Source organism: Rhinopithecus roxellana, chromosome 5 (assembly GCF_007565055.1).
Source record: "Rhinopithecus roxellana isolate Shanxi Qingling chromosome 5, ASM756505v1, whole genome shotgun sequence".
In the NCBI taxonomy this organism is placed as follows: Eukaryota; Metazoa; Chordata; class Mammalia; order Primates; family Cercopithecidae; genus Rhinopithecus; species Rhinopithecus roxellana.
In genome coordinates, this window is record NC_044553.1 from 160882786 (window position 1) to 160904338 (window position 21553).

Sequence of the window (21553 nt, forward strand, 5' to 3'; positions counted from 1 at the left end):
ACTCTTCTCATCTGTATTAGGAAAACCAGTTATCACACCCCAAAACATATTTTGCTTAATGGAGACAGGATTCTTTCATATCTCCACAGGCATTCACTGAGAAATAATGAACTAAGACAAACATTTAGAAAGGCACATTTTCCTGGATATTACTAGATACCAGGATCTAGCAATTGTTCAAGTAACAGTGATTAATAAAATTCAAATCAACTCTATCCCCTCTATCAAAATCATGAAAAAAAATCTTAAAAAAACCTGGAAGTAACTACTTTTCTTTGCCTTGGAGTTGCTTTGAATTTTGTGGTCAGGTGACATTCAGTTTGTTTTTGTTTATTGTTCTGTTGGAAACAAAATATCACAGAACTGAACGTAAGAGGAATGTAGGCAGCCTTTGCTCCAAAAAGAACCAGATGACATTTACCATAAGTGGAATCTACAAAGGGAACAAATTATGATCACCAGGACTTAGACTTTTAAAAAAAATTTAAAGATCGGCCGGGCTCATTGGCTCACGCCTGTAATCCCAGCACTTTGGGAGGCCGAGGCGGGCAGATCACGAGGTCAGGAGATGGAGACTATCCTGGCTAACACGGTGAAACCCCACCTCTACTAAAAAATACAAAAATTAGCTGGGTGTGGAGATGGGCGCCTGTAGTCCCAGCTACAGGAGAATGGCGTAAACCCAGGAGGTGGAGCTTGCAGTGAACCGAGATCGCGCCACTGCACTCCAGCCTGGGTGACAGAGCGAGACTCTGTCTCAAAAAAAAAAAAAAAAAAAAAAAAAAAATTTAAAGATCAATTATGAAATTTCAACATTTCATTTTATTGGATGAATTTTATGGAAAATAAGTTTATCTAACCAATACAATCTATATGAAGAACGTCCTCAAAGTGAAGGGAAGGGGAGGAAGAAATGGTTATATTAATATTAAACAAAATAGACTGCAAAATAAGGATTACTACTACTTATGATTTCATGATGTCAAAAAAAGAGTCAATACATTAGGAAACAATGACAATTGTAAATGTGTATGTGCCAAATAAGATAATTTTTTTTGTTTTTGTTTTTTTTTGGAGACTGAATCTTGCTCTGTCATCAAGGCTGGAGTGCAGTGGCACGATCTAGGCTCACTGCAACCTCTGCCTTCCAGGTGGACGCTATCCTCCTACCTCAGCCTCCTGAGTAGCTGGGATTATAGGTGCCCACTAGGCTATTTTTGTATTTTTAGTAGAGACGAGGTTTCATCATGGTGGCGAGGCTGCTCTCGAACCCCCAACCTCAGGTGATCCACCTGCCTCGGCCTCCCAAAGTGCTGGGATTATAGGCGTGAGCCACTGTGCCCGGCCTGAAGTATAATTTTCATGGCATAAAATTCAGCTATTATAAATGAGTTTTAGGACATTTATACAGCTGTGCAACTGTCACCACAATTCCATTTCAGAACCCTTTATCATCTGTTGGGAGGTTTTTGATAACAACTAATAAAAATAAAATATGGCTATTTTATCAAATGGGGCTGTTTCAAATTCCATTTTTATTTTGTGTCAGATTTGGTAACTGTGTTTTTTGAGGAATTTGTTTAACCTAAATTGTCATATTTATTGGCATACAGTTATCTGTAATACTCTCATTATTTAATTTTTTGGTTTTTTTTTTTTTTGAGTTTTTTTTGTTTTCTTGCTCTTGTTGCCCAGGCTGGAGTGCAATGGCACAATCTCGCCTCACTGCAACCTCTGCCTCCCAGGTTCAACTGATTCTCCTGCCTCAGCCTCCCGAGGAGCTGGAATTACAGGTGGCCCGCCACCACGCTTAGTTAATTTTTTGTATTTTTAGTAAAGGCAGGGTTTCGCTGTGTTGGCCAGGCTGGTCTCAAACTTCTGACCTCGTCATCCGCCCGCCTTGGCCTCCCAAAGTGCTGGGATTACAGGCGTGAGCCACCGCGCCCCGCCTATTATTTTTTAATTCTGTTGGAGACAATGATATCTCTGGTGTCTTGCTCTGTCACCCAGGCTGGAGTGCAGTGGCATGATTATAGCTCACTGCAGCCTTGAACTCCTGGGCTCAAGCCATCCTCCAGCCTCAGCCTCCCAAAGTGCTAGGATTATAGGTGTGAGCCACCATTCCCGGCCTATTTTTACAATATCTAACTGTAGTGATCCACTTTTTCATTCCTGATCCTGGTTGGTGACATTAGTGTTGATGTCTTTTTTTCTCCATCAGCCTTACTAGGAGTTTATCAATTTAGTTAATCTTTTTAAAGAGCCATCTTTTGGCTTGGTTGATTTTCTCTATTTGTTTTCTATTTCATTGATTTGTGTTCCTCTTTACTGTTGCTTTTCTCTCACTTAAGATATTTAATTTACTCTTATTTTTCTACCTTCTTAAGGGGGACATTTATTTATTTTTTTATGAGACAGAGTCTGTAATCCCAGCACTTTGGGAGGCTGAGGCAGATGGATCACCTGAGGTCAGGAGTTTGAGACCAGCCTGGCCAACATGGTGAAACCCTGTCTCTACTAAAAATATAACAACCAGCCAGGCATAGTGGCAGGTGCCTATGATCCCAGCTACTTGGGAGGCTGAGGCTGATGTGCCTTGAGGTCATTGCTTATTCCACCACTTCATCGTGACTCCATCTTTTTATCACTATGAATGATGCTATAATCAACATCATTGTGGGGGGGACCTTCCCCACAAGGAAAACTGGACCAGACAATTTCACTGGTGAATTATTTCAAACATTTAAAAAAGAAGTACTCTTACACAAACTTTTTCAGGAAAAAAAGGAGGAATGAACACTTCCCAACTTGTTCTGTTAGGCCTGAAAAACTTTATACCAAAATCTAACAAAACCTTTTTTTTTTTTATTGAGACGGAGTCTCGCTCGGTCGCCCAGGCTGGAGTGCAGTGGCCGGATCTCAGCTCACTGCAAGCTCTGCCTCCCGGGTTCACGCCATTCTCCTGCCTCAGCCTCCCGAGCAGCTGGGACTACAGGCGCCCGCCACCTCGTCCGGCTAGTTTTTTGTATTTTTTGGTAGAGACGGGGTTTCACCATGTTAGCCAGGATGGTCTCGATCTCCTGACCTCGTGATCCGCCCGTCTCGGCCTCCCAAAGTGCTGGGATTACACGCTTGAGCCACCGCGCCCGGCTTTTTTTTAAAAGACAGATTCTCATTCTGTTGCCCAGGTTGGAGTGCACTGGCGCAATCTCGGCTCACTGCAACCTCCGCCTCCGGGATTCAAGCCATTCTTGTGCCTCAGCCTCTTGAGTAACTGGGATTACTGGCATGTACTACCACACCCAACTAATTTTTGTAGTTTTGGTAGAACAGAGTTTTGCCATGTTGGCCAGGCTAGTCTCAAACCCCTGGCCTCAAATGATCCACCCATCTCAGCCTCTGAAAGTGCTGGGAATACAGGTGTGAGCCACTGCACCCAGCCGCAAAACCTAACAAAGACTTTTTTGCTGTTTCTTTTTTTTTTGAGACAGGGTCTTACTCTGTTGCCCAGGCTGGAGTGCAGTGGTGTAATCACTGCTTACTACAGCCTTGACCTCCTGATCTCAAGCCATCCTCCCACCTCAGCCTTCCAGGTGGCTGGGACCACAGGTGCCTGCCACCATGCGCAGCTGTTTTCTATTTGTAGAAACAAGGTCTTCTCTTGTACAGGCTGGTCTCAAACTCCTGGGCTTAAGCCATCCTCCCACCTCAGCCTCCCAATGTGCTGGGATTAAAGGTGTGAGACGCCTCACCTAACTCCCTAACAAAGACTTTTACATAGTAAGAAAAGTACAGGCCAAGTATGGTAGCTCACGCCTGTAATCCCAGCACTTTGGGAGGCCAAGTCTGGCAGACTGCCTGAGGTCAAGAGTTCAAGACCAGCCTGGCCAACATGGCAAAACCCCATCTTTACTAAAAATACAAAAATTAGCCGGGCATGGTGGTGCGTGCCTGTAATCCCAGCTACTTGGGAGGCTGAGGCAGGAGAATTGCTTGAGGCAGAGGTTGCAGAGAGCTAAGATCACACCACCGCGCTCTAGCCTGTGCGGCACAGTGAAACTCCATCACGAAAAAAAGTAACCCTTATGAGTACAAATACAAAAATACTTGACAAAATACTATCAAATCCAGCAATATGTAAAACTGATCGCATGTTATGACTAAGTGGGGAATCCCAGGTATACTGGGAATGCAAGGTTGAGTTATTATTCAAAAATGAATAATTTTTGCCACAAAGCCCGGCTAATTTTTTGTATTTTTAGTAGAGACGGGGTTTCACTGTTGCCAGCCAGGATGGTGTTGATCTCCTGACCTCATGATCTGCCCATCTCAGCCTCCCAAAGTGCTGGAATGACAGGTGTGAGCCACCGCGCCCGGCCTTTGTTTTTTTTTTTTTTTTGAGACAGGTTCTCACTCTGTCACCTAGGCTGCAGTGCAGCTGCATCATCTTGGCTCACTGAAGTCTCCACCCCCGAGGCTCAAGCAATCCTCCCACCTCAGCCTCGCAAGCAGCTGTGACTACAGGGATGTGCCACTACACCTGGCTAATTTTTGTATTTTCAGTCAAGACGTGGTTTCACCATGTTGTCCAGGCTGGTCTTGAACTCCTGGGCTCACGTGATCAGCCCACCTCAGTCTCTTAAAGTACTGCGATTACAGGCGTGACACACTGTGCCTGGCTGGTTTTATTTTTTAATAGAATTAATGAGCTATACTCCTAGAATCCTCACAGAAAAAAAAAATGAGCTGATTCTAAAATGTATATGGATGTACAGAGACCTAGAGTAGAAAAAATTGTCTTTAAAAACATGAAGAGGCCGGCCACAGTACCTCAAGCCTATAATCCCAGCACTTTGGGAGGCCAAGGCAGGTGGATCACCTGAGGTCAAGAGTTTGAGACCAGCCTGACCAACATGGTGAAACCCTGTCTCAACTAAAAATACAAAAATTAGCTGGGCGTGGTGGTGGGCACCTGCAATCCCAGCTACTCAGGAGGCTGAGGCAGGAGAATTGCTTGAAACCAGGAGGCGGAGATTACATCATTGCGCTCCAGCCTGGGCGACAGAACGAGACTCTATCTCAAAAAAAAAAAAAAAAAAAAGAAGAAGAAGAAGAAAGACTTTTAATATCTGACTTCAAAATTTACTTTTGAGCTACATTAATCAAAACAGTATAGTATTGGCATAATGACAGTCAAAGAGGGCAATGAAACAGAACAGAGAGCCCAAAACAGACCTACACTTTTGCAGTCAATTGGCTTTTGGCAAAATAACCCACTGAGGGCAAGGAAAGTCTTTTTTTTAAACAAATGATACTGGAACAACTGGATATTCATTTGGGAAAAAAAAAAATGATGCTTGATCCCTACCGCTCACCATTCACAAAAATTAACTTAAGATGGATCACAGATCTAAATGTAAAAAGTTAAAATGATAAGGTTTTTAGAAGAAAATACAGGAGAATATATTCACAACCTGCAAATAGGCAAAAATTTCTTCTAAGACAGAAAGCAAAAAACAATAACCACAAAAAATTCCATAAATTGGACTTCACTGACATAAAAAACTTCAGCACATGAAAAGATGCCATAAAGAAAATGGATAAGCAGCCGGGCGCGGTGGCTCAAGCCTGTAATCCCAGCACTTTGGGAGGCCGAGACGGGCGGATTATGAGGTCAGGAGATCGAGACCATCCTGGCTAACATGGTGAAACCCCATCTCTACTAAAAAATACAAAAAACTAGCCAGGCGAGGTGGCGGACGCCTGTAGTCCCAGTTACTGGGGAGACTGAGGCAGGAGAATGGCGTAAACCCGGGAGGCGGAGCTTGCAGTGAGCTGAGATCCGGCCACTGCACTCCAGCCTGGGCAACAGAGCGAGACTCCGTCTCCAAAAAAAAAAAAAAAAAAAGAAAATGGATAAGCAAACCACAGACTTGGAGAAACTACCTGTAAAACATATCTGATAAAAGACTTCCTATACAGAATATATAAAGAACTCCTAAATTCAATAAAAAGGCAAACAGCCTAATGTTTTAAATTATTTTTTCTTTTTTTCTCCCTTAGGATAGCTTGTTTCTTAAGGTCTAAATTTTTAAAGAGGCAAAAACTTGGACAGGCAGTTCATAAATGAAGATACATGAATGGCCAGTAAGTACATGATCAAGTGTTCATCATTAGTTATCAGGGAAGTAGAAACTAAAACTAGCATGAGATAATTCCATACAATCACCAGAATGGCTTAAACTTAAAATAACAACAACATCAAATGCTGGTGAGAATAGGGAGCAACTGGAACTTTTATTTTTCTCTGGTGGTAATATAAAAAGCTACAGGCCAGGCACGGTGGCTCACTCCTGTAATCCCAGCACTCTGGGAGGCTGAGGTGGGTGGATCACGAGGTCAGGAGATCGAGACCATCCTGGCTAACATGGTGAAACCCCGCCTTTACTAAAAAATAAAAATAAAAAAAAATTAGCCAGGCCTGGTGGCGGGCAACCTGTGCTCCCAACTACTCGGGAGGCTGAGGCAAGAGAATGGCGTGAACCCAAGAGTTGGAGCTTGCAGTGAGCCGAGATAGCCAGCCTGGGCGACAGAGGGAGACTCTGTCTCAAAAAAATAATAAAATAAAAAAATAAAATAGAAAGCTACAATCCCTTTGAGAAAAGGCTTGTCAGTTTCTTACAAAGTCAAACATATACCTACCCTTTGACCCAGTGATTCTGTTTCTAGGTAACTGCCTAAGAAAAAATAAAAACATACAAAAAAGTAGCCAGGTGTGGTGGTACATGCCTGTAGTCCCAGATACTCTGGAGGCTGAGGCAGGAGAATCACTTGAACCCGGGAGGTGGAGGTTGTGATGAGCTGAGATCATACCAGTGCACTCCAGCCTGGGCAACAAGAGCGAAACTCCATCTCAAAGAAAAAAAAAAGAAAGAAAAAATGAAAACATATATGCACAAGTAGAATTTCTATATTTCTTTAGTTGTTTTTTTGAGACAGGGTCTTGCTGTGTCACCTAGGCTGGAGTGCAGTGGTGTGATCATGGCTCATTGCAGCCTCAACTTCCCAGGCTCAAGCAATGCTCCCATCTCAGCCTCTCAAGTAGCTAGGACTACAGGAGCGAGCCACCATGCCCTGGTCTTTTTTTTTTTTTTTCTGTAGAGAAAAAAAAGATACTAAAAGTCTTTCTTCATAAGACATACAGACCAGGCTGTATGTTGCCCAGTCTGGTCTCAAACTCCTGGGCTCAAGCAATCCTTGCGCCTCAGCTTCCCAAAATGCTGGGATTACAGAAGCAAGCCACTACACCCAGCCTAAGAAGTCGAATTTCATAGCAGCTTTATTCATGGTAGCCCAAAACTGGAAACTATCAAAAAGTCCATTAACAGGAAAATGGATAAAGAAATTGTGTTGTAGTCACAGATTGTAATGAATGTTGCTCAACATTAAAAAGGCATAAACTGGCCAGGTGCGGTAGCTCACGTCTATAATCCCAGCACCTTGGGAGGCCGAAGCGGGAGGATCACCTGAGCTCAGGAGTTCAAGACTAGCCTGTCCAGTGAAACACCGTCTCTACTAAAAATATAAAAATTAGCTAGGTGTGGTGGCACAGACCTGTAGTCCCAGCTACTCAGGAGGCTGAGGCAGGAGAACTGCGTGAATCTGGGAGGCAGAGGTTGCAGTGAGCTGAGATTGCGCCACTGTACTCCAGTCTGGGCAACAGAGCAAGACTCCATCTCAAAAAAAAAAAAAGAGAGATTAAAACTATTGAACAACAGTCACGATAAATCTCAAAGACATGATGCTGAGTGAAAGGAGCTGGACACAAGAGTACATACTAGTGATTGCCTGGGATGGCAGTGGGAAACTGAAAAGGAGCAAGGAAGAACTTTCTAGGGTTATAGTAACGTTCCACATCTTGATTACTCGAGAATATCCATTTGCCAAAACTGTACAGATAAACAATGTGCACGTCAAGGTATACAAATTTTACATTTAAAGAACTGTATAATGTTATAGATTGCATGTTTATGTCCTCTAAAATCCACACGTTGAAACCCTAAACTCCCAGTGGGGGGATAAGAGGCGGCGGGGCTTTTGAGAGGTAATTCGAGCACATGGCATTAGTGGCTCTAAGAAATGCCAGAAAGACTCTAGAGAACATGCGTCCTCTCTCTCTCTGCTATCTGTCATTTGAGGACAAAGCAAGAAAAGGGCCACCTGCGAATCCTAAAGCAAGCCCTCGCCAGACACCAGACCTGTCTGCCAGCACCTTAATCTTGCACTTATCACCCTCTAGAACTGTAATAAATAACTGTCTGCTGTTTAAGCCACACAGAATACAGTATAATTTGTTATAGCAGCCCAAACTATATGGAGACATATCATAATGACCAAGTAGAGGAATGACACTGGGTGGAGGCATACATTAAATAAAAATCGCAGGCTTGCTGATTCTGGCTGCTGGATACCTAGGGTTACTGTTCATTTTGTGTATGTTTGAGGTTTTTCATATTATATTCTTTTAAGTTAAAAAAAAAAAAAGTTTTTAGAGAGACTCATAAATTCCTTGCCTTTCTCTTTTTCTTTTTTTTTTTGAGATGGAGTCTCGCTCTGTCACCCAGGCTGGAGTACAGTGGCGCAATGTTGGCTCACTGAAAGCTCCGCCTCCCAGGTTCACGCCATTCTCCTGCCTCAGCCTCTTGAGTAGCTGGGACTACAGGTGCCGCCACCACACCTGGCTGATTTTTTATATTTTTAGTGGAGATGGGGTTCCACCGTGTTAGCCAGGATGGTCTCCATCTCCTGACATCGTGATCCGCCCGCCTCGGCCTCCCAAAGTGCTGGGATTACAGGCTTGAGCCACCGCGCCCGGCCCTTTGTTTTTATCTATAACCTTACACAGCAGACTTTTTGTTTTTGTAAAAGCAATGTGAGGACTGCTTAGAGGTGTGACTTGAGAAAAACCATGCACCACATCTAGACCTGACGGTGGCATCAGGGTCTGCAGCTGGGAAGAACGGTGGGAAGATCACTGTTCTTCCCACCGTCTGTGTAGGAAGGACCTACACAGACCTGGACTCAGACTGGGCTCCATGACGTGCAGGTAGCAACGGGCCAGGTGGGGAACTTGCTCTCTCAGAATTTCAATTTCCCAGGCTGAAAGATGTAACAATGCATCTTCCTCCCAGGGCCGCAGTCAGGATTCAATGACACATGCATATAATTCACCTAGCACTGTTCATGACACCAGGCATGTAGTGAACAACTGCGGTAATCTTACTATTATTACCATCTCACTTCCATCTCCAACATAGTCTTCAAGCTCTCCTAACGTGTATTATCTGTTATGGAAAAACTGATTTACACAGCAAGTTGCTTTTCACGGTATGCCAGCACTGCACTAAGTGCTTCATCTGCATTATTTAATTTGACCCTCACAACAACCTTATGGGGTAGATACTGTGGTTATCCCCACTGTATAAATAAACAGAGGCATGGAGAAATTATGGAATTGTCCAAGATCGCATTAACTAAAGTGGAAGATCTGCTAGTTCTGACCTTTAGAGTCAGAGCTAGTTACGCTATGCTGAACCCCAGGTTTAGCAGACTTGTGCCAATGTCACTGCCTCGGGGCACAAAGGGAGATCCCGCAAATACCAAGACTCTGTATTTTTTTTTAAGAGACTCACTCCATTTCTTCTATTTCTATAGGAAAAATATAGACTAAAAGCATAGCAAAAGAGAACCATTTTTGTTGTTGTTTTTGAGACAGGGTCTTGCTCTGTCACCCAGACTGGAGTGCAGTGGCACAATCATGGCTCACTGCAACCTCAACCTCCAGGACTCAAGCAATCCCCTCACTTCACTCTCCTGAGTAGCTAGCACTACAGGCACCACCACTATGCCCAGCTAATTTTTTTATTTCTTTTATTGGTAGAACAGGGTTTTGCCATGTTGCCCAGGCTGGTCTTGAACTTCCAGGCTCAACTGATCCGCCCACCTTGGCCTCCCAAAGTGCTGGGATTACAGGTGTCAGCCACTGTGCCCAAAGAGAGCCTATTCTTAATTGTGTACTTTTGGCGAGTGTTGGTGGAGGAAAATTCTGAGGAGACACCAGAAAAGATACCAAAAGGACTCAGTTCTGTTGAGGCCTCAGGCAAGTAACTAACCTTCTTATCCCTAACTAAGGCCTTGAGTGACTCAAAAGGCAAACAACGCTCAGGAGTGAAAGTGCCCTCCCTGCCACAGGACTAATCCATTATGTGTAATTTTTTTTTACCTTTCTTTTTTTTTTTTTTTTTGAGATGGAGTCTCGCTCTGTCGCCCAGGCTGGAGTGCTGTGGCCGGATCTCCGCTCACTGCAAGCTCCGCCTCCCGGGTTCACGCCATTCTCCTGCCTCAGCCTCCCGGGTAGCTGGGACTACAGGCGCCACCACCTCGCCCGGCTAGTTTTTTGTATTTTTTAGTAGAGACGGGGTTTCACCATGTTAGCCAGGATGGTCTCGATCTCCTGACCTCGTGATCCACCCGTCTCGACCTCCCAAAGTGCTGGGATTACAGGCTTGAGCCACTGCGCCCAGCCATTTTTTACCTTTCTTTAACTTCATATTAACTAAGATTACTGCAAAAGCTATCCATTTCTATTTGAATTAAAGCAGAGGAAAGGAGCAGAAGTAACACTGGAGGGGGCAGGGGTCAGATGCTCCAAATACCAACCTCGTGCTGCCCAAGTGACTCAGTGCGACTTTCTGCTACTAATGCTTCACATTCCTCACACCACCCACACAGCTGTGCAAGGTGACTGTGCGGATTCATTTACACAATGATAAGTAAGCAGAAACGGATTTGTGTGTGTGTGCTGTTACCTAACGGACATGGTTTCCTGGTGGTGAAGCACATCCTGGATCTGCTTTCTGCCAAATCCCTCACACACCAAAAGTGCCTGGTCCAGCGGAATTTTGGCTTCCTTGTTGAGAAAGGCAGAGTGAGACAGGGTCTCACTCTGTCGCCCAGGCTGGAGTTCAGTGGCACAAACACAGCTCACTGCAGCTTCACCTCCTTCCTGGATTTAAGAGATCCTCCCACTTCAGCCTCCCAAGTAGCTGGGACCACAGGCACACACTACCGCGCCCGGTTGATTTTTTTATTTTTTTGTAGAGACAGAGTTTCCCTTTGTTGCCCAGGCTGGTCTCAAACTCCTGGGCTCAAGCGATTCTCCCACCTTGGCCTTCCAATGTGCTGGGATTACAAGGCATGAGCCACCATGCCGGGCCAACCTATGGGATATGTTCTAATCAACTGCTTTTGAAGTTAAAGGCAAAGAACATAAATTGTTTCTGAAATACAACAAATGATTGCGCATACAGTAAGGAAGGTCATCATCCACTGCACATTTACCATGTACCCCACCTTGTTAGTTTTCTGTTCATTCCCTTGCTTAGTCCTCAAGCACTCATGACAAGGAAGACAAGATTCAGGTGGACCAGGCACTTTTGGTGTGTGAGGAATCTGGCAGATGGCAGACCCAGGATGTGCCTCATCACCAGGAAACCATGTCCCTTAGGTAACCGCACAGTCTTCCCAGGGGCTGAGGAGGTATGAGAAGGAACTTCAATCAACTGAGCATTCTTCATCCATTAGAGAACTGCTGCTTAGAACATTCGAAACTTACTTGAAAGAGGCTGCACCCAGGACTGTAATCCTAGCACTTTGGGAGGCCAAGGCAAGTAGATCACTTTCAGCTCAGGAGTTCGAGACCAGCCGCAACATGGCGAGACCCTGTCTCTACAAAAATACAAAAATTAGGCTGGGCACGGTGGTTCACACCTGTAATCCCTGCACTTTGGGAGGCCAAGGTGGGCATATCACTTGAGGTCAGGAGTCTGAGACCAGCCTGGCCACATGATGAAACCCCATCTCTACTAAAAATGTAAAAATTTGCCGAGTGCGGTGACGCACGCCTGTAGTCCCAGGCACTCAGGAGGCTGAGGCAGGAGAATTGCTTGAACCCAGGAGGCAGAGGTTGCAGTGAGCCAAGATCACGCCACTGCACTCCAGCCTAGGTGACAATGTGAGACACTGTCTCAAAAAAAAAAAAAATTACAAAAATTTGCTAGGCATTTGGTGGCTCACACCTGTAGTCCCAGTTACTCAGGAGGCTGAGGCTGGAGAATCGTTTGCACCCCAGAAGCAGAGGTTGTAGTGAGCTGAGGTCACACCACTGTACTCTAGCCTGGGTGACAGATTGAGACCCTGACTAAAAAAAAAAACAAAAACAAAAAGCATCACACCCTACTGTTCAAAGTCCTGTACCAGCAACTTTGGGTCGAAGGTGGCTGTTTAAGGAAGTCTGTTCTTGTTTTTTTCATTTTTGTAGAGATGGGGTCTTGCTATGTTGCCCAGGCTGATCCTGAACTCCTGCGTTCAAGCAATCCTCCTGCCTCAGCCTCCCAAGTAGCTGGAATTTCAGGTGTGAGCCACAGCACCCAGCTGTCTGCTCTTTAGATACGGGATCATCAGTACACTGTACATCAAATTCTCTCTCATCAGTGGTTTACAAGTAAAGATGCAGTCCGGGAAAGAAAGAAACACAGAGAATGCAGAATGCATAGAGAGGAAGAAGTGCTAGAAGAGAAGGAGCAGAACACCCGGTGGCTTCAGTCTTCCTAGTGATAGGTAAACTGCCATATGCACTGGGCAGTGAAGAACAAGGATTTGCCTTAGCAGAATCTGGGTTCACATCTGGCTCTGCCCACCCAGTGATCTAGAAAAAATGTCAAATTACCTCACATCTCTAAGCACCTATCCTCATGTACAAATCAAGGATACCTACCCTATCCAGATGTCATGAGGATGAAATTACTGTTCTTGGCCAGGTGGGTGACTCACACCTGTAATTGCAGCACTTTGGGAGGCTGAGGCAGGAGGATCACTTGAGCCCGGGAGTTTGAGGTCAGCTTGGGCAACACAGTGAGACTCCATCTCTATTTTTAAAGTTAACTAATTAATTAATTAAAAAAATGAAGGCTGGGTATGGTGGCTCAGGCTGAGCATGATGGCTTGGGGTGGGCACGGTGACTCATGCTTATAATCCCTGCACTTACATTATATTAATATAATATTATTAATTTATTCACAGTTAAATTGCAAGGACCTCTACCACATTTAGAGTAAGGTTGCATTTACAGAAGTCCAACACATGGCCAGGCACAGTGGCTCATGCCTGTAATCCCAGCCCTTTGGGACGCTGAGGCAGGCAGATACCTTCAGGTCAGGAGTTCGAGACTAGCCTGGGTAACAGGGTGAAACCCCGTCTCTACAAAAAACACAAAAATTAGCCAGGCTTGTGGTCTGCTCCTGTGGTCCCAGCTACTCAGAACACTGAGGTGGGAAGATCGCTTAAGCCTGGGAGGTGGAGGCTGCAGTGAGCTGAGAGCGAGTCATTGCACTCCAGCCTGGATGACAGGGTGAGACCCTGTCTCAAACAAAACAAAACAAAACAAAACAAAAACAAACAAAATAAATGTGCTAGGCAGAGTGGCTCACACCTGCAATCCCAGCACTTTGGGAGGCCAAGGCGGGCAGATCACTTGAGGCCAAGGAGTTCAAGACCAGCCTGGCCAACAGGGTAAAACCTGATCTATACTTTAAAAAGATAATAATTAGCAGGGCTTAGTGGCACACACCTGCAGTTGCAGCTACTAGGAGGCTAAGTCACAAGAATCGCTTGAACTGGGGTGGCAGAGGTTGCAGTGAGCCAAGATTGCGCCACTGCACTCCAGCCTGGGAGACAGAGTGAGATTCTGCCTCAAAAAAAAAAAAAAAAAAAAATTTCAATGGATCATAAAGGGTTCACTTCCGAGCTCTCTATCCTGTTCCATTGGTTGATATATCATTTTTTGTTGTTTTCTTAATTAAAAAAAAAAGAAATCCAACACATATATAACTTTTAGGAACATACAGACTGTTTAAGGTGAGACACACTTTTGAAACTTAAAAACTTTTTTGTGGTCATTCATCACTGATATTACAGTAAGACTGTATATGAGTAAACTCCAGTATGGTAAACATAACATCAGCACATAACCTTCACTGCCCAAAGAAATCTGACTGTATCTTACACTTTATTAAATTAATAAAGTTCCCTCCTAATAGTAAGTCTCTGTTATTGATTGAAACCTGGATCTGTGTTTGGTCCCAAGTGCATCTCTGGCAGCCTACCTTTCAAAGCGCTGCTTCATTTGTTTACATGCATAGTAGTTTCCATCTCTCAGGCTTTGCATCTTCATAACTTCAGAAAACGTTCCCTCTCCTATTTTGCCAATTGCTTTATAGTCTATAAATAAAAATGATTACAAAAATAAAATGTTATTTATGCATATATTTGTATTCACTTCCAGACAGCAAACTTTTAATCTATAACATAATTTAACAGCAATATACTGAGAATTGTTTCTCCTATCTTTGTAAGGTTTAGTGGTCCCCTCAACTTTAGGGGAAGCTGGAACAAAGCATCATTTCCTCCCAGTCTGTGCCCTCCCTTGTATAGCAGGAACCACCTTACCTGGATCCTGGCCAGTGAGGAGAGAATCAGCTACCCTACAAGATTCAGAAAGCAGAGGAGCAGCAGAGATGGGATTCTTCCAGCAGGGGTGGGCATGGGCGTGGGCGTAGGCTCTGGGCTGATATCACATTGCACCAGCAGCCTCTAAGGACTCTCCTGAAATTCACCTTCCCTGGTCCTACAGAGGGCCCAGCTGATCTGCAACAGTTTCCTACAATTCTTGCACTTCCTAATTTTCTGAAAGCTAACAGTAACTTTCCCCGGCTCTGCTGCCACCACATCACCCCCAGCCCTGATAATGGTTTTGTAAGCCTCTAGTTCACTATGTTAAATGCCTTCCTGCTTGAAATACCTAGTTTCCATTTTCCTGACCAAACCCTGACTGACAACAAATGAGCACCTTGATGTGGGCTGCTCCTGTGAACAAAAATCTAAAATATGTGAGTTTGGCTTATTGGTCAGGTGGCAAAATGCTAGAGAGCCTGGCATATATCATGATGAAATATTGCCCGCTGAAAGGAATGCCTGTAGTCACTGCTGCCTTTCATAGACCCAGTGTCCGCCGAGCCTGCTGGCCTAGGGAAAGTGGTGGGAACAGTCAGAATGATGGAGTATGTTAATTACTACTGACTGCCTTAGCAAGCTATTTCAAGACAAAGGTAAGTACAGGCAAGAATGGCTATACCACTTTTTTTTTTTTTTTTTTTTTTGAGACGGAGTCTCGCTTTGTCTCCCGGGCTGGAGTGCAGTGGCCGGATCTCAGCTCACTGCAAGCTCCCCCTCCCAGGTTTACGCCATTCTCCTGCCTCAGCCTCCCGAGTAGCTGGGACTACAGGCGCCAGCCACCTCGCCCGGCTAGTTTTTTATATTTTTTTTTAGTAGAGACGGGGTTTCACCGTGTTAGCCAGGATGGTCTCGATCTCCTAACCTCGTGATTAGCCCCTCTCGGCCTCCCAAAGTGCTGGGATTACAGGCTTGAGCCACCGCGCCCGGCCTGGTATACCACTTTTTAAGCAGAAATGGAAGGAATAAGTAAAGTCTAGAGAGCAAAAGTCTCACCAGTTGTAAAAGTTTCTACAGCCCAAATAATAGGAGAGTAAGACTGCAAAACACTGGCAGAGAACAGCCCGCGAGCCTTCTCCGTTGAACGAATGGCTCATCTTTGCAGCAGAGATCACAGGAAGGCAGTTACAACCTCCAGGCATTTGTTTCAGAAAGCTTCAAGGAAGCTCCTGTAAATTGAGACCCAGAAGCATATGAGCGAGGCCACACAGAAATAAGGCAGGCTTGGGGCCAGGCGTGGTGGCTCAGCCTGTAATCCCTGCACTTTAGGAGGTCAAGGCAGGCAGATCACCCACCTGAGGTCAGGAGTTTCAGACCAGCCTGGCCAAATGCCGAAACCCTGTCTCTACTAAAAATACAAAAAATTATCCAGGTGTGGTGGCGTATACCTGTAGTCCCAGCTACTCGGGAAGGTGGGGCAGGAGAATCGCTCGAACCCGGGAGGTGGAGGTTGCAGTAAGTCAAGATCACACCACTGCACTCCAGCCTGGGCTACAGAGCGAGACGCCATCTCAAAAACAAACAAACAAACAAACAAAAAAAAAAAAACGCAGACTAGAGAGAGAGATCTCTAACAGAACCTTGGGTGTGGGGCTGACCAGAAGCAAACAGACCAGAAATCTTCAAACATCACTTAGACTGCAGCAGAAACAAGCCTAGAGTAAAAGAGGCCTTCACTTCAGGCCCCAGACCTGCATCTGCACAAAGCAGATGGTGTCCGGAGCCATGAGGCCTGGAATTAGCCGACCTCTGTTGCTTGATCTCCGCAAAGCTGAGACAAGAGGGCACATTCCCGGGTTCTTTATTTACAAACCCTTCCCGCGCGCGCCCAAAGCTTTTCCCGCGCGCGCCTAAGTTTCTCCCGCGCGCGCCTAAGTTTCTCCCGCACGCGCCAAAACTGTTCCCGCGCGCGCCAACCTTTCCCGCGCGCCCGCAAACATTTTCCCGCCCAGGAAGATATGCAGTCCAGGGCGCAGGCGCGATCCCGCGCCCGGGAAAAGTACAAACCCACGGCGCATGCGCGATTGTAATTTGAGAAGACCCGGCCCCCGTCACCGCCCTGGCCCAACCTCTTCCCCTGCCAGCCTATATAAGGCATGACCCTACACTCAATAAACGAGACTTGATCAGGCTGTTTGTCTTGTCTCTATTTCTTGTGTTTTCTTGTCTCCTCCATTCCCACTCCCCCTTCCAGGGTCTGTTCGACTGTCCTGCAGGTCGGGACAAGATGGGATCTTGCTATGTTGCCCAGGCTGGCCTCAAACTCCTGGGCTCAAGCCTAAACTTCTACCTCAGCCTCCCAAGTGGCTAGCATGAGCCATTGCCCCCAGTTGACAGGGTTTCAAAATGGCAGTGCTGAAAGTGGGCATCCTCTTCAGTATTCCTTTCCACATGCACATTTTTGAATGCCTTGTCTGAATTCTGATTTGAACAAACCATCAGTAAAAAGGTATTCATTTTTCAGAAGTGATAATGGTTATGTCAAAACACAAAAAAATGTCCTTATCTGTTAGCAAAAAAATACAGAAGTATTTCCAGGTTAAAATGACGTAATAATTAGGATTTACTTTAAAATATCTCTGGCTGGGTGGTGGTTCACGCCTGTAATCCCAGCGTTTTGGGAGGCCCAAGTGGGCGGAACACTTGAGGCCAGGAGTTTGAGACCAGCCTGGCCAACATGGTGAAACCACGTCTCTCCTAAAAATACAAAAATTAGCTGGGTGTGGTGGTGCACACCTGTAACCCCAGCTACCTGTAATCCCAGCTACTTGGGAGGCTGAGGAAGAAGAATTGCTTGAACCCCGAAGGCAGAGGTTGCAGTGAGCCGAGATGGCACCACTGCACTCCAGCTTGGGGGACAAGAGCAAAACTCTGTCTCAAAAAATAAAATAATAAAATAAAATACCCCTGTACATTCCCATTCACTACTGCTGAAACTATAAACTGACATAGTCTCTTCGGAGGGCAATTTGGAAGCACCTATTAAATCTTTAAGATGTGCATCCTGGCCGGGCGTGGTGGCTCACGCCTGTAATCCCAGCACTGTGGGAGGCCGAGACGGGCGGATCACGATGTCAGGAGATTGAGACCATCCTGGCTAACATGGTGAAACCCCGTCTCTACTAAAAAATACAAAAATCTAGCCGGGCGAGGTGGCGGGCGCCTGTAGTCCCAGCTACTCCGTAGGCTGAGGCAGGAGAATGGCGGGAACCCGGGAGGCGGAGCTTGTAGTGAGCTGAGATCCGGCCACTGCACTCCAGCCTGGGCGACCGAGCGAGACTCCGTCTCAAAAAAAAAAAAAAAAAGATGTGCATCCTCCAGCTGGGTGTAGTGGCTCACGCCTGTAATCCCAGCACTTTGGGAGGCCAAGGTGAGGATCACTTGAGCCCAGGAGCTCAAGGCCAAGTTAGGCAACACAGACCCCATCTCTACAAAAAATAATTAGCCACACTCAATGGCACACGCCTGTCATCCCAGCTACCCAGGAGGCTGAAGTGGGAGGATCGCTTGAGCCCAGGAGTTTGAGGCTGCCAGTGAGTAGGGATTGCACCACTATACACTAGCCTGGGCGACAGAGGGAGACCCTGTCTAAAAAAAAAACTTGCTCAAGTACATATGATAGGAAGATTAAAGATCGCACCATTAATCAATACAGTAAAGCTGATAACCCAAATGGCCCCCATAGGGAACTGGATTAATATGGTTTACCTGTATAATGGAATATACTGTAACTATTTAAAATAATGGGTGGCAGGCGCCTGTAGTCCCAGCCATTTGAGAGGCTGACACAGGAGAATCACTTCAACCTGGGAAGTGGAGGCTGCAGTAAGCTGAGACTGCGCCACTACACTCCAGCTGGGCAACAAAGTGAGACTCCATCTCAAAAAAAAAAATAATAATAATAATAATGTCCTTAAAAACTACACACACACACACACACACACACACACACACACGGAATTAACAGCGGCTCTGAGGGGTGAGGTTACAGGTGGCTCATTTTCTAAGTTAGATATTTTCCACAATTTTTTTTTTTTTGGTTTTTTTTTTTTTTTTGAGACGGAGTCTTGCTCTGCCGCCCAGGCTGGAGTGCAGTGGCCGGATCTCAGCTCACTGCAAGCTCCGCCTTCCGGGTTTACGCCATTCTCCTGCCTCAGCCTCCCGAGTAGCTGAGACTACAGGCGCCCGCCTCGTCGCCCGGCTAGTTTTTGTATTTTTTTTTTTAGTAGAGACAGGGTTTCACCGTATTAGCCAGGATGGTCTCGATCTCCTGACCTCGTGATCCGCCCGTCTCAGCCTCCCAAAGTGCTGGGATTCACAATGTTGTTTTTTTGAAATAAAAGCACTATTTTCACTATTTTATTTCAAAATACCCAAAAAAGATGGTGGTGGGGAAAATGGTAAAATGCTGATCACTGCTGAAATTCGGTGATGGATTTATGAGAGTTCACTGGGCGCGGTGGCTCAGGCCTGTCATCCCAGCACTTTGGGAAGCCAAGGCAGGCAGATTACCTGAGGTCAGGAGTACGAGACCAGCCTGGCCAACATGGCGAAAATCCATCTTTACTACAAATACAAAACTTGGCTGGGCGCAGTGGCACATGCCTGTAATCCCAGCACTTTGGGAGGCCGAGACAGGCGGATCACGGGGTCAGGAGTTCAAGACCAGGCCAGCCTGACCGAGATGGTGAAACCCCATCCTACTAAAAATACAAAAATTAGCCGAGCGTGGTGGCGTGTGCCTATAGTCCCAGCTACTTGGGAGGCTGAGGCAGAAGAATCACTTGAACCCGGGAGGTGGAGGTTGCAGTGAGCCAAGATTGCGCCACTGCACTCCAGCCAAGACGACAGAGCGAAACTCCGTCTCAAAAAAAAAAAAAAAAAAAAAAAAAAAAAATTTATCTGGGCATGGTGGCACACACCTGTAATCCCAGCTACTCAGGAGGCTGAAGCAGGAGAATCACTTGAACCCGGGAGACGGAGGTTGCAGTGACCTGAGATCGTGCCACTGCACTCCAGCCTGGGCAATAGAGCAAGATTTCATCTCAAAAAAAAAAAAAAAGGATTTATGAGGGGTCACTCTATTTAATTTTCTATACTTCTGGCATGCTTGAAATGTTCCATAATAAAAACAAAACAAAACAAAAAATAAGGCCACTTGTGGTGACTCACACCTATAATCCCAGCACTTTGGGAGGCTGATGTGGGAGGATTATTTGAGCTCAGAAGTTTGAGTCCAGCTTGGGTAATATAGTAAGACCCCATCTTTACAAACAACAACAAAAAAGTTAAGTGAGCTAGGTGTGGTGGTGCAACTGCAAAGGGCAGGAGAGAAGAGGGGAGAGGAGCAAATGGACATTGTTCTAGACAGACCTAAGCCCCTCTGTAACAAACAGCAAGCCTGTAAGTTTTACACATCAGACATTTTCTCTGGAGCAAAAGAGCGATCTTACCTAAACAGAAATGCAAATTACCCCTCCTGCCCAGGAACATTAAGTATCTTTCTGAGGTCAGGGCTCCAGCCAATCTGCCTGGGTCTGGCCAGCAGAGATGGGTGGTCTTCCCTAGGAATTTCACCTGCACATGCACAGGGTCTGTTGGCTATTCTCATTTGCAATCCAAGTCCCTGCTGAATCCCAATGCTCTTTTTTTTTTATTACTGTAGCAGAATTTTAAACTATTTGGCTTGCCTTTTCTATGTTTTGCTATGTTTTACTTTAACTTATTTTACTTCTGTTTTACTTTTATTTGAGTACTAGGAATGTCAATCACGTGCCAGAGCAGCCATGTTCTGTTACCACCCTTTTAAGCCACAACCCACTGGGGCAAGAAAGGCAAACAGCAACCAACAAGGTGGTCAAGCTAAGCAGGTTCCACCCAGTAGGCAGAGAGGTAGACCACTAGCTCTTACAGGAAAATGAACTGATAAGTAGGCAGAGAGTAAAGCTGTGAACAGTGTGAGCAAAGCTGAAAAGTCATAAGAGGTTAAAGGGGCCATAAATGGGCTAAAAGTAAGCAGGAGTTAAAGATAAGCAAGAAAGATCTACTAAAGCTGAACACAGGCATACCCTCTGACCTAGAAATTCCATTTCTAGGTTAGATACCCAAGTGAAATATGTTCGCCCGACACGAGAATGTTAATGGAAGCACTGTTTTTAATAACCCAAAATGATAAACAACAGTAGACTAGATGTGATGGTTAATACTCAGTGTCAACTTGATTGGATTGAAGGATGCAAAGTATTGATCCTGGGTGTGTCTGTGAGGGTGTTGGCAAAGGAGGTTAACATTTGAGTCAGTGGGTTAGGAAAGGCAGACCCACCCTTAATCTGAGTGGGCACCATCTAATCGGCTGCCAGTGCAGCCAAAATATAAAGCAGGCAGAACGGAAAAGACTAGACTGGCCTAGCCTCCCAGCCTACGTCTTTCTCCCGTGCTGGATGCTTCCTGCCCTCGAACATCGGAATCCAAGTTCCTCAGCTTTGGGACTCAGACTGGCTTCCTTGCTCCTCAGCCTGAAGACAGCCTATTGTGGGACCCTATGATTGTGTGAGTTACTACTCCTTAATACATTCCCCTTTATATATATATCTATCCTATTAGTTCTGTCCCTCTAGAGAACACTAATACACTAGATAAATAAGTGCAGTATATCCACACAATGGTATACTATACAGTAATGAGAATAAACAAAGTACAACTATATACGATACGGCTACATCTCACAAACATCACATTAAGCAAAAGAACCTAATTGTAAAGAGTTCACATTGTATGATTCCATTTATATAAAGCTCAAACAACATGCAAAACTAAATACAACCCACAGATAAAGGAAAATATCTGCAAATCATATATCTGATAAGAAACTTGTATCTAGAATATATAAATAAGTCTTATAACTCAATAATACAAAGACAACCC

At 45.3% G+C, this 21553-nt stretch overlaps 1 protein-coding gene across 2 annotated transcripts in view; it reads right to left on the bottom strand.

Annotated features, from left to right (window-relative positions):
- The window catches only part of MOK (MOK protein kinase), a 75502-nt gene that overhangs the window by 38024 nt on the left and 15925 nt on the right, over positions 1-21553 (bottom strand). For both annotated transcript variants that reach the window (XM_030930180.1, XM_010353623.2), the window contains exon 2: positions 14224-14338. In XM_030930180.1, coding sequence (XP_030786040.1) covers positions 14224-14338 — 115 coding nt within the window. The remainder of the gene's footprint in view (positions 1-14223; positions 14339-21553) is intronic.